The sequence below is a fragment of the Cervus canadensis genome, chromosome 27, assembly GCF_019320065.1.
Source record: "Cervus canadensis isolate Bull #8, Minnesota chromosome 27, ASM1932006v1, whole genome shotgun sequence".
NCBI classification, from domain to species: Eukaryota; Metazoa; Chordata; class Mammalia; order Artiodactyla; family Cervidae; genus Cervus; species Cervus canadensis.
This window is the reverse complement of record NC_057412.1, coordinates 38975001-38991478: the sequence shown is the minus strand read 5'-3', so window position 1 is coordinate 38991478 and position 16478 is coordinate 38975001. Positions and strand designations below refer to the sequence as shown.

General features: G+C 42.5%; 1 protein-coding gene across 1 annotated transcript; it reads left to right on the top strand.

Annotated features, from left to right (window-relative positions):
- Positions 1-1017: 1017 nt before the first annotated feature.
- Positions 1018-15979, top strand: CPOX (coproporphyrinogen oxidase). Its single transcript, XM_043448976.1, has 7 exons — positions 1018-1692; positions 3991-4134; positions 5238-5348; positions 6016-6157; positions 8533-8751; positions 12924-13028; positions 13948-15979. Exons 1-7 carry the CDS (start codon positions 1149-1151, stop codon positions 14033-14035), a joined length of 1353 nt encoding a protein of 450 aa, XP_043304911.1. The 5' UTR covers positions 1018-1148; the 3' UTR covers positions 14036-15979.
- Positions 15980-16478: the final 499 nt, after the last annotated feature.

Below are 16478 nucleotides of genomic sequence, written 5' to 3'. Positions count from 1 at the left end.
GGAAAGGAAAAGCCCGTGAAAATAAAACAAAGGAAGGTCTGAGGACGAGAGTGAGGACCTCAGGTAAAACAAACAGCACTCCTGGCTAGCCTAATTTACATAGGGCAGGCCCGAGGGGAGGAGAAAAACATATAAAAAGAGGAGCCAAAATTGAGCTGGGGGCCTCTCTTTGGGTCTTTTGAGTCAGCAAACCCTCACAGCTTGAGGATGTCTTTTCCTTTACTATCTAAATAAAACTCAGGTGTAACACAGAGCTGAAACACTAGTCCAACCCAGGGCTGTGACACTCCTCTGTCCAACGGCCATAACGCTGGTCTGTCTGTCGCTTCAATTGTTTGTTGTGAGGAGACAGAACCCGAAGAAATTACACACACACACCCCCCCACCCCCCGCAACAGGGCAATACTTTGCTTTTCTTATTTGTAAAATAATTGAGTGGGCACTGTCTAGACAAGGCCCGGGAAGATTTTAATTGCTAGACCTGTGCTATGTAGTTGATCCCAGAGATTCTTTTCCTAGAATTTTCTTATGAGCCCTTTAACTGTTATAGATTTTCTTACTCCCTTTAAAAACTAGTTCGTTGGTAAGGAGTTTCCCAGGCTCCCCCCCACAATCGTCCAAGCTCTGGAAGCCTTTGAGGACTAGAAGTGGGGACAAAGGGAAACACAAGAGTCAGAATTTGCAACTCGGTTTAAAAATAAAAGTCGGGGCAGGGGTCTCTGGCCATATTTCTGCTCTGTTTAGCCCTCGGCGCGGCCAGCCCTATTTTGCCTTCTCCCTGTGATTGGTTGAACCGACAGAGGTTGTACGTGACTAGAAGGTCTCTCTTATCTAGGCCTTCGCTTTCCCTGCCCGCTCCTACCCGGCGCCCCAGCTCTCCTCCCATGGGACCCGCCCTTCTGGGGACGCTGGATTCTTTTATCTCGCCGGCGCGCCCCTGCAGGCGGCGATAGGAGCCGGGACTACAGATCCCGGCATCCCCCGCTTCCCGCCCGCCGCCGCCGCCGCCGCCGCCGGGGACCGACCCGGTAGTATCTCTTCTCCAGCAAAGGTTCCCAGTACCGGCGCCACTTGCCGCCTGGGATCTCGGGGGACTCAGGGGCCGGCCTGCGGGAGGCGGGCACTGCTCGCGGTGACAGCGCGAGAGCATGGCCGTGCATCTGCGCTGGCTGAGCGCGGGTCCCTGCTGGCGCGCGGTGCGGGGCGCTTGCGGGGAGCTGCACGCCTGCGGGGAGCTGCGCGCTTGGTCCCCGCGCTGCGCAGCCGGACGCCTGTGCCGCACCCCCGGTACCGCTTGCCGCGAGCAGAGCCGCGGCCTGGGGTACGGTCCCCGGGTGGGAGGCGGCTCCCGGCTGAGGACTCGGCTAGCTGCGGGGCTGGCGGGGCTGGTGGGACTGGCCGCCGCCGCCTTCGGGCACGTGGAGCGGGCGGAGATGGTGCGCAAGAGCTCCGGGGCGCAGAGCGCGTCGCCCGGCAGGCCCGAGGAGGAGGAGGACGATGAGCTGGCCCGCCGCTGCCGCTGCTTCATGGCCCCGCCGGTGACCGACCTGCGCGAGCTGCGGAGGCGGCCGGACGACATGAAAAGCAAGATGGAGCTGCTGATACTGGAGACCCAGGCCCAGGTGTGCCAGGCGCTGGCACAGGTGGACGGGGGCGCCCGCTTTTCTGTGGACCGGTGGGAGAGGAAGGAAGGTGAGGAGGTCGGCCCCTAGCGGGAGGTGGAGATGGGGAAGAGAGGTCGGGCTTTAGTTTGCGGGGAGAAAATGACTCAGAATAAGAAATGGGAGTAGAGAACGGGTACCTACATAGCGGCTGCCAGGTTAAAAGGTTCACCTTTGAAACGGTTGACGCTGACAGGGCCGTCAGCCCTCAGCTTGCAAGTGTGGACCCAGACCTGCTGTCACTCTAGTCCTGGACATTTCACAACTCTTTCGCAATTTTATATGGCACTCTTCACTTCAAAGAAGTCTTAAGGTCAGTTTTAACGCACAGGCAAGGATGCCCAAGGTTGTAATTGAGCATAGATTTGTCTCTACATTTCACCTCTCCCTCCGGGTTCTTTTACCCATTTTCCTTCTCTGGAGATGGAAAAAGGAAGTGTGTCCTTACTGTCAGCTAGACTCCTCCCGCTGAGGGTGTTGTGCCCTTGTGTCTTTTCCCCAGGTTTCGCAAGAAATGGCTTGTAGTTCAGCCAAGTGCACCCATCATATTTCCTGCTAGAAGAATCTTTACTTCCGTTGGCAAAATACTTGAGTATTAAAACCCAGTTCTTATGGAGTCGTATATTCATGTTATTACCTATACAGTGAAACCCTGTATCTTGGTCGTTAACTTAAAGGATTTTTGATCCTTCTTACCTGGGAACACTACAGCAACTTATCCGCTGGTTTGGGATGGTGATATTGACGCATTGATTTTAAGTGAAACTAAATCTGGTTTTCTTAGTGTTTTCCATCTTGTAGCTTTTTTTTAAGCCTTTTTTTTTTTTTTCCCTCCTGGCCTTGCCTCGTGGCTTGTGGGACCTTAGTTCCTTGATCGGGGGCTGAACCTTGGCCCTCAGCAGTTACGGCTCAGAGTCCTAACCACTGGACTGCCAGGGAATTCCGTATCTTGTAATGTTTTTAAGTGAAGACTGTTGATTCAGGAGACAACCTGGACTGGCTGTGTGACCTTCCAAAGTTACTTTTTTGTGCCTCTTGTTTCCTCATCTATGAAATTAAATTATATATGGGGGGTATTGTAAGGATAAAATAACATGAATATATATGAACTGCTGCAGATACTGCTTGATGCTTAGAAGGCACTGAGACAGATTGTTTGGGCCATTTGCTAGTTCTGTGTTTCTGGAGATGGTGTTTTGCTTTCTGGGCCTCAGTTTTCTCATTTGAAATATACAAGGGTTGTTGTACCTTGTATATCCAGCTCTAAAAATTCTTAGAAATAAAACAAGCCAAACATGAAACTTCAGGAAACAATTCATGCTAGTGTCCTAAAAAACAAACTTAACAGCTACTGGGAGTAAAGCTCATATTGACTCTTTGCAACCCCATGGACTGTAGCCCTCCAGACTCCTCTGCCCAAGGAATTCTCCAGGCAAGAATATTGGAGTGGATTGCCATTTCCTTCTCCAGGGGATCTTCCCCACAAAGGGATTGAACCCGCTTCTCTAACATTTGCTGCATTGGCAGGTGGGTTCTTTACCACTAGCACCGCCTGAGAAGCCTTAAAGGTCATATACCTAAATGCTAATGCGTGTCTTAGTTTAAGCCTCTGAATCCCTTAAGCGTTCAGATATCTACTGTTTTTTAATTACCTGTAAGCAAAATTAAAAGGCAAACAGCACACTGAGAGAAAAACAATTGAAACAATATGGAACTCTTAAATTTGGTATAATATATTCTTCAAATATATTCATTCCAGTTTTTAATCTTCGTTTTCTCACATACCATAACAAATAGATGCTGTTCTGAATGGTCTTATTTGAAGGGAAACTATTTCAGTGATTTATTTTAGAGGATGATGTAAGGATGTAGGGGCTTCCCAAGTGTCTCAGTGGTAAAGAATCTATGTGCTAATGCAGGAGATGTGGATTCCAAGCCTGGGTCGGGAAAATCCCCTAGAAAAGGAAATGGCAACTCACTCCAGTATTCTTGCCTGGAAAGTCCCATGAACAGAGAAGCCTAGCGGGCTACAGTCCATGGGGTTGCAGAGTCAGACAGGACTTAGCAACTAAACAGCAACAAACAATGACAGAAGAAATAGTGATGTGAAGAGTTAAAATATTTGCTTATAGTCAGTAGCAAATATCATAGAGCTAAGCTGGTTATCTAATTTTATTGTACTTAACAATTATAAATATATTGATATTATGGAAGATTTGGAAAGTAGAGAAGGAAAATAACTCCTAATCCCACCATCTTCTTGCAGCAGTAGTTTTCAGCTTTGCACATACCCTTACATTCTCTCTTCATTTTACATTTCTGTTCACAGGAGGCGGTGGCATCAGCTGTGTACTTCAAGATGGGCATGTTTTTGAAAAGGCTGGGGTTAGCATTTCTGTCGTTCATGGAAATCTTTCTGAGGAAGCGGCAAAACAAATGAGAAGCAGAGGAAAACTGCTGAAGGCGAAAGATGGTAAATCAGACAATCTCAGTTCAGTTCAGTTCAGTCACTGAGTTGTGTCTGACTGTTCGCGACCTCATGGACCACAGCACGCCAGGCCTCCCTGTCCATCACCAACTCCCGGAGTTTACTCAAACTCATCTCCAATGAGTCAGTGATGCCATCCAACCATCTCATCCTCTGTCGTCCCCTTCTCCTCCTGCCCTCAATCTTTCCCAGCATTAGGGTCTTTTCAAATGAGTCAGCTCTTCGCATCAGGTGGCCTAAGTATTGGAGTTTCATCTTCAACATCAGTCCTTCCAATGAATACTCAGGACTGATCTCCTTTAGGATGGACTGGTTGGATCTCCTTGCAGTCTCAGGGACTCTCAAGAGTTTTCTCCAACACCACAGTTCAAAAGCATCAATTCTTCAGCGCTCAGCTTTCTTTATAGTCCAGCTCTCACATCCATACATGACTACTGAAAAAACCATAGCCTTGACGAGACGGACGTTTGTTGGCAAAGTAATGTCTCTGCTTTTTAATATGCAGACAATCTCAGTAGCCTTTAATAGTTCCTGCAAATCTTTTCTCCCCATAAGTTTTATTTGTAAAATTAACATTACTTCTGTAAAATTCCATTCGGGTGCATATACCAGATGAGCCTGTTCACAGTTACTTTTTTTTTTATGACAACCCACTCCAGTATTCTTGCTTGAAGAATTCCATTGACAGAGGAACCTTGCAGGCAACAGTCCATGGGGTCACAAAGAGTTGGACATGACTGATCAACTAGGCACACACACAAACATATGTAGGTATATATATATATACACACACACACATTTGCACATAGGCACGTGTGCTAAAATGTTAAGTTGTTTGTTTGTCTTTTGACCTTGAGGTATGTGGGATCTTAGTTCCTTGACCAGGGATTGAACTGCCGGCTTTCGGCAGTCAGAGAGAGGAGTCCTAAGCTCTGGACCACCTGGGGATTCCTCACAATTATTTTTTAAAAAGTATGTTTGAAGAGAGAAATTAAAAAACAACCTTTGAAAATTGATTCAGAAACCATATTGGAATTAATTTGCATCAAGCCAGGTATTCAAGTGCAGTTCTCTGTATTCCTTTCCAGGTAAATTGCCGTTTTCTGCCATGGGCGTGAGCTCTGTCATTCACCCCAAGAATCCTCATACTCCTACTATCCACTTCAACTACAGATACTTTGAGGTGGAAGAAGCTGATGGTAAGCGTCTCAAGCTGTGGAAAGTATTATTGTGCAAAATGAGTGTTTTAAAACAGGTTACTAGGCATAACATCTAAAGTCAAGAAAAAGTAAGTACAGTCTTAATTGTTTCAGGAGGCACGGGAAGGCTTACTCCTTGGCTGGTGCAGTGGATTATATACCCTAGACACGAAAAGTGAAAGCAGTGTTGGCTGGACTCTGATGTCCCCATATTTCCTCCAACACACAAGGAATGGTGTAATGAACCTGAACTAAAAGTGCACATAGGGTTCTTTGCAAATACTAATTTATTACAAACAAAGGGAAACATGTGCAGTGTTAAGTTGCCATTGAGAACTTGCTTTTGGAAATTATTTTCCACATGCGTAGCTTTGCTGGTCCTCAGTGCATTATCAGTGGCTTTAAGATGGGGTACAGTCCGGCTCTGTGGCGCAATGGATAGCGCATTGGACTTCTAAGATGGGGTACAGTTGATCATGCCTCATGATGTAAATGTAGTTCCAGCCTACGTGTGCCATTAGTTGGGCTGACTGTTAGCCTGCCCCAAGCTCCCGAGCAGTGCATGCCACTGCTGTGCGTGTCTCTGCAGGTGGTGGCATTTAAAGCAATGTCTCTGACTTTTCCTTTTGAGCAGCATCCACTTGAATCACGTGTCTTGATTTGGTAGGTAACACGCTGTGGTGGTTTGGCGGTGGATGTGACCTTACCCCAACATACTTGAACCAAGAGGATGCAGTCCATTTTCACAGGACTCTCAAAGAGGCGTGTGACCAGCATGGTCCAGATCTCTATCCCAAATTTAAAAAGTGGTAGGTAAAGTTATTGAACTTCTCATGATCCCTACATGTTTCCCCTTCCTTCTATAGCTCCTGAAGGCACTACTGTGTCATACATACCTTTCGCAGCTTAGGAAGGTTGAGCTGTTTTCTTTGCCCAGCAGAAGTGAGATACCAGTTTTACATGGTTTGAACGTTAAACCAGATGATTAGTATATAAACTTGAAGGTGATCTATGCCTGAGAATCAGAGGCTTTTTAATCCTAAGGTGGGATACAGTAAGTCCCCTGCAAATAAACAAGTTCCATTCCAAGAGTGCGTTCATAAGTCCAGTTTGTTCATAAGTCCAACAAAGTTAGCCTAGGTACCCAGGTAATCCAATCGGTCATATAGTATTGTATGGGGATAGATTTACAATGCTTTTCACACAAATAATATATAAATAGACAAACACAGGAAATAAAACATTTTTAATCTTGCAGTACAGTACCTTGAAAAGTACAGTGGAGTACCAGCTACAGACTGCCGTTTTTATGCTTGCTTCTGAGCATCCTGGGCTTGGGATAAGGATACTGTACACTTGTAGTACCGTACTGTGAAGTGCACGGAAGCACGTGTACTTGCAGAGGATGCGTGCGTGTGGCAGTGTACACCAGACATGTGAACTAGCTTAGGAGGTTGGACATGCGCAACTGTAGAGTCTGAAAATTTGCAACTTGAAGGTTCCTATGTAAGGGACTTGCTGTGTTAAATCCTCACCCCACATGAGGACTAGCATCGTTGTTGCCATAGAAATGTGTTAGCGCATGGGAAGAGTTGGAGAACCATCAGGAGAGGTGCAGATGTACTGAGATTGGGTACAAGGAGAACACTGGGATTGGAAACTTTGTGAAAGAAACTCTAATAGTGAAGAAAAGAGTTCCCCAGGGTATTTGCTAGGTATGAAATGGAATCTCTGCATGAGTTATCTGGAATAAGAATAACGTACTCATCACTGCTTAGAACTAAATGCCATTCTAAGCAAAAGGAGGAACAGAAAGGGTTTGGGGTGGGTTGTTTTTTGCTTTGTTTTTAGTGCTAATATTTGTTGAATCTTGCTGTTATTTATGTAAGAATGTGGAGTGCAGTTTTAAAATCCTCAGAAAAGGTAACACATTTACATAACCTCTTTTTGATTTGACATTACCACTGAGCACTGCACAGCCGTGGACACAGAGGTGTGAGAATTGGTTTTTTGTTACATATTAGCTTCCTTCCAGCAGGAGGATGGGGTATTCTCTTTTTTTTTTGGTTTCCTTTTATTCCTGTTGCTGGAGAACTTTATCTGAGTCGTATTAAGAAAATATCTTGGATGCAGGCTAGTTAAAAAGTTTTTAGTGTATTTAGTTAAATCTCTTAATTTCATAATCCCATGAAGAGAGATGTGGAAATAATATGATTTCATTCAAGCTGGCTTTACAGCCTTGCTCAGGCTGTTCTTTAACTCTGTTAATAAAATGTATGTGTGAAAAAAAGTCAAGAAGTTGCAGTCAAGGGGAATTAAACCAGTGCATCAGTTCTAGAGATTTGTGTCTTCTGCCCACCCCTCCCCCCTTTTTTAAAAAATTTTAAACTATTAAGACTTGTCACAATAACCTTTTCAATAGTTTTTAGTTTTTGTTTGTACAATTTTTCCTGTTTACAAACCCTGATTATTATCGAGATAATGGAAAGAAGTCAACTATTTCCACGAAGCCAACTGTACCACAGATTTAGCAACTAAGAAGTGACTTAGGAAATGTGCTCTAGTAGGCACAGATGGGGAAGACTCTAGAACAAATTGATAGTCTCATGTGCCAGCTCACAAGGGCAACCTTTAACGTTCTGAGGACTCTTATCCTCTGAACATTTCTTTCCACCATCCCTCCCCTGAGTCACGCGTGCTGTAGAGTCATCACGTTTTATTGCTGAGAGAGACCTTAGAGGTAATTTACTATACCTTCCTTTGGTGAATAAGAACTGATTCAGGCAGCTTCGGGGTTAGCACCTGGTCATGGACTTGGTTGGCGTCATTGTTGGTGGAGGGTTCCTGCCTCCTGCGAAAGGAGCAATTCTACTGAGGGCAGCAGCATCACTTGTTTTAAGAAACACGAGTGTTAAGGGTGGACTCTTTGTTTTTCTTTTCAGTAGCAGTCTTACAATGCCACTGTAGATAGACATGTATTCACTTGCCTACTTGATTTGTAGGTAAAAGCGTAAGCACTTTCTACATTGGTAATAACTGCAGGAAATCTAAAACTAGTTTCATTTCAGATGTGGACAAAAAGAAAGGGCACTGTGCTGGCGTTAGTCAGGGATGGAGCTGGAATGCTCACACTGATTTTCACGTCCGTCTCTCTTTCCTTCTGTGGTCTTGCTGTGTTTTCCAGGTGTGACGATTACTTTTTCATAGCCCACCGTGGGGAGCGGAGGGGCATCGGGGGTATCTTTTTTGATGACCTCGACTCTCCATCCAAGGAGGAGGTGTTTCGCTTTGTGCAGAGCTGTACCCAGGCTATCATTCCTTCTTATGTCCCCCTCGTGAAGAAGCACTGTAACGACGCCTTCACTCCCCAGGAGAAGCTGTGGCAGCAGCTCCGAAGAGGACGGTGAGTGAGCGATGGGAGCATGGACCCTCTCATGTCAGAAGAAGTGGGAGTGGGAGGGTGGGGTGGAGCAACTGCAATAATAGTGGATGACGGTCATCTTGGGCAGTGCTTTGTCAGAGCTGTGTTAATGCTCACTCTGATTTCTTTTCATAACTAGATAAATAACAAAAGTGAATTAAAAAAATACTGTGAAATAGTATTATAAAAATTAAAAAAACACTGTGAAATAGTATTATAAAAAGAGCAAAGTCTGTTTAATCTGTCTGTACATTAGAGACTCATTAGGCTTATGGTAAGTACTTGTTGAATTTAATTCAGCTGATTTCTTTTAGTTTGTCTTCGAGCAATACCTTCCAACCTTCTGCCAAGGTAGGAGAATCATGTAATGTTTTTGCTGCTTTGTAAATTCTGAATCATACCTTTTTTTTGTTTAACTTCAGGTTTCCATGGAAGTCATTATAATGAAAATGATTGTTTTAGAAATTGTTCGTTATGGAACTGTAATGATATTTGTTTGTTATGGAACTGTTCATATGTGCTGGCCAGTAGGTTAGGCAGTTTGCATCTAATTTTCTTCACAAACCTGTGGAATTGGTATAACTATTCATCGTTTTACAGATGATAAAACTTAGTCTCAGCGAAGTAAGTCCCTTGCCCAAGTTTACACAGCTGGTAAATCAAAGACCGCAGATGTGGAACCAGGTCACTGAGGCTTTAAAACCTGCAGACCTTCTCCGGGGGAATGGTTAGCAGTTAGTGATTTCCAGCCACGATGCCCACCTTGGCCCCCCTGCTTTGTGCGTTGAGTTGGTGAGCTCAGTTGGATGACCCGCAGGAGGGCATCTTCAGCTGGGGTGTGATGGTGAATCTGCTGCAGGTTAGCACTCTTAACTCACGGTGGTTTCTCAGTCCCGGTTTAACTGCGTGTGTCCTACCAGTCCATGCCTCCAAAAATGGATTTCCTCATTTATATTAATTCTGTTTTGGGCATATGAAGCTTTGGGAACTTAAGGAGATAAGGCTAATGCCCTGAAAACGTTCACCTAGATATTGTTCCAAGTCTAAAGATAAATGTTTGTTGTTTACTCTTGCTTAGAACTGCCTGTGCCTGCCTGCTCCCCATGTATAAAACTTGGGAAAATGAGAATTGTGTTCTCGTCAAACATTTATTAAACAGGGGCATTTTTTTTAAGGACTGGTGTGTTTTTTGGTCCTATGATTTCCCAGATACACCCTTACTCCTCCTCCCCTTTCTCTTGACATTTATCTTATGCCCCCACGGCTAGGGCCCATGCTGGGCAGAGATGTTCACAGTTTAGTGGGGAAGACCATCCCTAGAGGGTAAATTAAAACTCTGGAAAAAATTTTTAAAAAACAAAAGTGAAACAAAACAACAAAAAAAGAGAAACTAAAAATTAACAAATAAATAAACCGAACTCTGTGGAAAGTGCAGTGTTCTAGTTTTACATGAGATTTCTTAATGCGAAGCCAGCAGGGTTTGTGACTACTCATGAGGTGAAGCCTTTAAAACTTTTTGGACATAGGAACAATGTCTTATTCTGTTTGTTTTATTATTGTTATTAATTGACAACGTATTTTGAGAGTTCCATCTATGTGTGTCATCGCATGTCGTGTTTTTTGAATTTGGCAGAAGTGCGGGGTGTTAGGTTAGTTTTCGGTGGTGTGGTGGCTGACTGTACTCGCAGAGAGAGACCCCTTCTACCTCTGGGCCTTAAAGTGGCAGTCGGCTCTGGGACTTAGGATAACCCCAGCTCTTTCGTGCGGTTATGAGCCCTGACGTCACTTTCGTACATGGCATTCATAACCCATTATCTGTATTACTCTTCCCCACTTCCTGTCGCCCCAAATACAACTTTCTCCTGTGGTGGTCAGGCTGCTTGTCTTTTGACTTTACCGCCTCTTCTTTGGCAATCTCATTCGGTCTTGTGGTGGTGCACTGGTAAAGAACCTGCCTGCCAGTGCAGGAGACGCGGGCTGGATCCCTAGGTCGGGAAGATCCCCTGGAGGAGGAAATGGAAACCCACTCCATTATTCTTGTCTGGGAAGTCCCATGGACAGAGAAGTCTGGCAGGCTGCAGTCCACGGGGTCGCAAAGAGCTAGACACGACTGAGCACACGTGCTTGGCCTGTGACTTCTGTGGTCTCCCCAGACCTTGGACCTCCAGGCTTGAGAGGTGCTTTTCTAGTTTCTTTTTCAGAGAAACTAAATGTCTGTAACTTGTTTTGTTGTATTTTGGGACAGGGAAGCAGGATACAATGTAGACATCAGTTAAATTGAAGGGAATGGCTGAGGTTCATAGTTTACAGATATCTCGGAGAGGATAATTGTATGGAAAGGATCGGAAAGATCAGGTCTAAGCAAAACCTGGTGAAAGTCAGGTTAATACACAGGAAGGGACATTGTTCACTCAAACAGGAAGGCAGCACAAGGATTCGCTCATGAGCACAAGAGGCTCATTTGGGAGCTCCTTACAAGGGTCTCTGAACAAGACATTAGTACAAATAGAGAATCACAGCCATTCCTTAAGTATCACGTTTCAGAAAGATAACATCAGGGATGAGAAAGGGATTTGAGAGACTGATTTTTTTTTTCTGTGGTCTTAGGAAGAAGTTAAGAAGATTCACTTAAGTTATCTTTTGAAACAGACTAAAGAAGGTATCGGAGAAGGCAATGGCACCCCACTCCAGTACTCTTGCCTGGAAAACCCCATGGACGGAGGAGCCTGGTAGGCTGCAGTCCATGGGGTCGCGAAGAGTCTGACATGACTGAGTGACTTCACTTTCACTTTTCACTTTTATGCATTGGAGAAGGAAATGGCAACCCACTCCAGTGTTCTTGCCTGGAGAATCCCAGGGACGGGGTCTCACAGAGTCGGACATGACTGAAGTGACTTAGCAGCAGCAGCAGCAGCAGAGAAAGTATTAGTTATTAGTGCACAAAACTCAATCGGTGATAAATGATGAGAAGTAGAAAGGGGTCCATGAATGTAATTTATTTAAATTTTCTCAGAGCCATTGGCAAGTTTCCACAGTGAAGGGTGCTTTCTAAAAATTGAAGCACTGTCAGAATCTAGAGAGTATGTTTTTTTTTTTAAGTTGTGATTAAATTACAGTAACCAGTGCATTAATGATAATATCTGAGGGAAGTTTGGACCAAGAGAGTAGTTTTTGAAGGAGTTGAGAAATGATTTGAAGGGGGAACTGTTTATTGAAATTTTCAGCTTTATGAGTCATGTTCAATTCTTTTGGCTAGTAGAAATGATCTTTTTGAAATATCTCCAAGAAGTTAGAGAGAAAAAACCCTTTTATTTATTTATTTTGAAAAAAACCCTTTTATAAAGAATCTTTTGATGTTAAAGGAAATCACAGATTTTTAAGCCAGACAGAGTTTAGATATGACTCTGTGGCAGTTAATGGAAGACTTATACCCTGAACCAGGTTTTAGGTGATGTTAAGGATATTTTTCTAAGAAAATAAAGCTAATCACCGCAATGCAAATCACTACTACCTTTCATTATGACTTTTGTCATCAATCTGCAGCAAGACAGAATTGTATGACTGCTTATTAATGCTGTAAACTACTTTAAGGAAAGGAAATATCTGGGATATATCGGTAACTATAGATAGAGTTCTGTTAACTGTTCTTGGCTTTTCAGTTACAAGAACTTTACACTGTCTTAGCTCGTGTGAGTTATTAGCAGTGGAATGAAGTCTTCGACTCAAACATCTCAGACTCTAGGGGAGGCCCAGAGAGAGCTGCTCTATCCTGATAACGGGTGCCGTTTGCTCTTCTTAATTGTTTTTGTGGCTTCAAGTTCTTAGCTTTGTGTTGATCCTGTTTATTAATTGGAAAACATAACCTTATTGTTCTGTAGCTGCTCTGTGCTGGGCCTGAATCTATATCCTCTTGTTTGCTGGATAGAATACCCTTTTCTTTATGCCTGTCCGGATGGAGAAAAGTCAGCTGATGAGATTGGTGTTTCCTGTGCCAGTTACAGCTGATGGGTTGGTAGAGGGGGCGGGTGGGAAGTTGCCCACCAACCCCCACACCGCCCCCCCCCAACACATCTCCCCCCATGAAGTACTTATTATGGACTAATTGTAAGACTTTACTCACCAGCTCTTAATCTTATTTGATGTCTTCATCTCAGGTATGTAGAATTTAACCTGTTGTACGATCGAGGTACAAAGTTTGGCCTCTTCACTCCGGGATCCAGGATCGAAAGCATCTTGATGTCTTTACCTCTCACTGCCCGGTAAGAATAACTCATGAGAATGATAGTTATTCCCCACCCCCCGCCCCAGTCCTCTGACACCTACAAAGCCTGAACATTGATACCACAAATAGCTTTCCTAAAGACTTCATTGGTTTTGACTTTGCTGTCTTTATAAGAAAATCACAGGCAAAAAAGGAACAGGCAACAGACCGCAATATGTATGTGACCCCAAGAGCCCAAGATATTTATTATTCAACCCTTTACAGGGAAAGTTTGCTAAGTCGTGTCCGACTCTTTGCAACCCCATAGACTGTAGCCTGCCAGGCTCCTCTGTCCATGGGATTTCCCAGGCAAGAATACTGGAGTAGGTTGCCATTTCCTTCTTCAGGGGATCTTCCCGATCCAGGGATTGAACCTGTGTCTTCTACCATCAGTGAAGCCCAAAGTTTGCCAGCCCCCAGTCTAAACCAGTGTTTACCAGACTTCATACTACAGTTTAGCCATTTTCACCATTGTTTATATATTTGTATATAATCTGACATATTATTTGCTTAAATTTTATACTCATTTTTTTCAGAGAGAAAATTAAAGGCAAACCAACATTTTTGTCATAAATAGAAATGAACACATTAAAATAAAAGCAAAAGTACTAAGCTGAAAAAAAAAAAAGTTTGCCCATGGATCACCTGAGGTTCTATACTTTACAAAACCCTCGATTGTAGTAAAAGTGTGTTTTGGCTCTGGAATATTCATATTAGCTAGACTATGCTCCAGGAATTATTAAGAAACTTCATTTCTTTAGCAGCAAATATTTTTTGAAAGCTTAGTGGAGACAAAGGGTGATAGGACTTTTTATTACCCTTAGAATTTTGTTTAGTTTAGATAAAGAGGTGTGTATGTTGTTCATTTATTTTTTATTGTTACTACATGTTTTTGCTTCTGTTTTAAACCTCCATAGATGGGAGTACATGCATTCACCCTCAGAGAACTCCAAAGAAGCTGAAATTCTGGAAGTTTTGCGCCACCCAAGGGACTGGGTACCTTGATGCAGACAGAGCAGCCTTCCTGGGGCCTGGGGGATCTCAGCACCCATCCTGTTCCACTGGCCAACACCCGCCCATGTGGCACTTGGTCACTTGTGTCTTAGAGCTCCGGTCTTCTTTCTCTACCCTGGAGTCCGCCTCCTTGCCAGGTGGTGAAATGTGTTTTAAGCACCAGAAGCTTCCACCAGATGCTGTTGGTGATGGGTGGTGAGGTGGCAGCTTGTCAACTGGTTGACGTAAAAACTCATTTGTACCTTAGAATCATTTTATATGACAAGTTTACAAACAACAATGTTGTATTTCTGAGAATTGGTTAAGGGGATCTAACTCTTATAATTTGTTTCAGGAAACCTCTCATGTTACTTTTACTTCATGTATTTTTTAAAGATTTAGTTTCTGCCACAGAAATCTGTTTTGGGATAAATTTTATTTTCGTTAATTCAATAAGATTTAGAATGGTAATTTTAGAAAGCTGCTGGAAATGAAGGTAAAAATTTTACTTTGTCATTGCTGAAGTTTCTTAGATCATAATCTTTATATCTTTAGAGACCATAATTTGGTAAAATATTCATTTTTATAATGATAGATATTTAGAAACACTGGAAATTTTCTTAATCTCTGCATGTGTTACAATTCAGTGATTACCTACAGTTAACTGTAAAGTGACATCACTGTTATTTAAACAAGAGAAATTGAAGTGACAGTTTTGATTTTTGTCAATGTTGAAAGTCTATGCACTTTTCAGCGTGAAAGCTTATATCCTTGAATTCTGATTATTTGCACACTTCTATTCCAGACACTTCTATACAGAGGTTTAGACTAAGAACAATCTGGGGGATGTTGTGAATTTAGGGAATGTTTCTCATTTAAGAAGTGAGAAACATTTTCCTTCTCTAATTAGAGCAGGCTTAACTAATGTAAGAAGCATGTAGGCATCTTATAAACATATTTCTTAGAAGATGGACTAATTGAAATCACCCTCTTTTTAAATTAGATTCTGAAAGTCTTACTTTTGCTCCTAGGAGAAAATCACAACAGAGTTTCTGAGACTTCTTTGTTCAAATAATAATATGAATGTATTTTATTCATAATATATTGTAGTTTATAAGGAATGGTATCTTCCTACACATTATTAAGCATTATTTTGGAATTGAATGTATGGTTGTGTGTGACTCTTCAGAGCTTGAAGATGTATGACTTCTTCAGTTCTCTTCCCACAGTATGCTGATAAATTTTGTTAAGAAGTATAACTAAGGAAGGTTTCTATTTTTCATTTTTTCTAGGTTAGTTGATTTAGGAAAGATGAATTTTTCTTGGTACTAAAACCATAATTCCTCATTCCTGAATATTTTAGCCAAGAAAAATGTAAGTTTTGTACTTGAGTTTTCATAGTAGCTTTATTCTCAATAGCCATTTGGAAATAACACAAATGCCCATCAACAGGTAAATGGATAACCAGGTTATAAGATACCCTTATGTTAAAATACGACTCCACAATGACAGGAAAAGTCTGCTGATAAATGCAGCAACATGGGTGAATATCAGAAAATGGCTATGCTAAGTAAAAGAAACCAGACACAAAAGAACACACTCACTGTATGACTGCATTACATGAAAACCTAGAAAAGTCAAAACTCTTACAAGAGAAGGCATGTCAGTGATTGCCAGGGGCTGGGTAGGGCAATTCACTGTGAAAGGGAACAAAAGAATGTTTTGAAGTGATGCAGATATTCTGTGCATTGGTGTATTGATTGTGGCGCTGATACCAGACTGTATCGAATTATCAGAGCTCATTGAGCTGGACACTTAAAATCATGGAATTTTATTTTGCTTATGACTTATAATTCAATAAAGTCGGACAAATGAAAAAAATATATTATTAGGCATATAGGAGCAAATGTTCAATATACTTCAGTTTGCCTTTTACAATAAAAAGTCCCTATCATATAGATCTGCCAACCTTGTGTTTGGGGTCATTGGGGTCTGGGCATTGGACTAAGATAAATTTCATAGATTTTCAGTACATGTCAGTTTTTTATACTCTTCAGTAATCATGTCTTTTTCTTATAGATGAGACTATAGGGGAAAAAATAGCAGAATTGCATAACTATTGGGAAATCATTCTGCTGTTATTCAGAGTGAGTTTTTGTTTCAAATGTGTATTGATAGAGCCCGCTAGAGGCCCAGGGTACACTTCTAAATGCCTTGGACACCTAACTGCTGCTGTCTTACACATTATATTGATGGTCATAAAGGGTGAAAATTTGGGCGAGGGGTATAAATGCTTTGGAGCAAATTTCTAACCTCTACTTCATGACTGTACTCTGTTCAACTGAGTAATTAATGAGATAAAAACTTCTGCATGCTAAAGAGTATCAGATTAGAAGACCAAATAGTCCTTTTTTTTTTTTAATGCTTTATCCTTCCATGAGTCATTCGCTGTTAG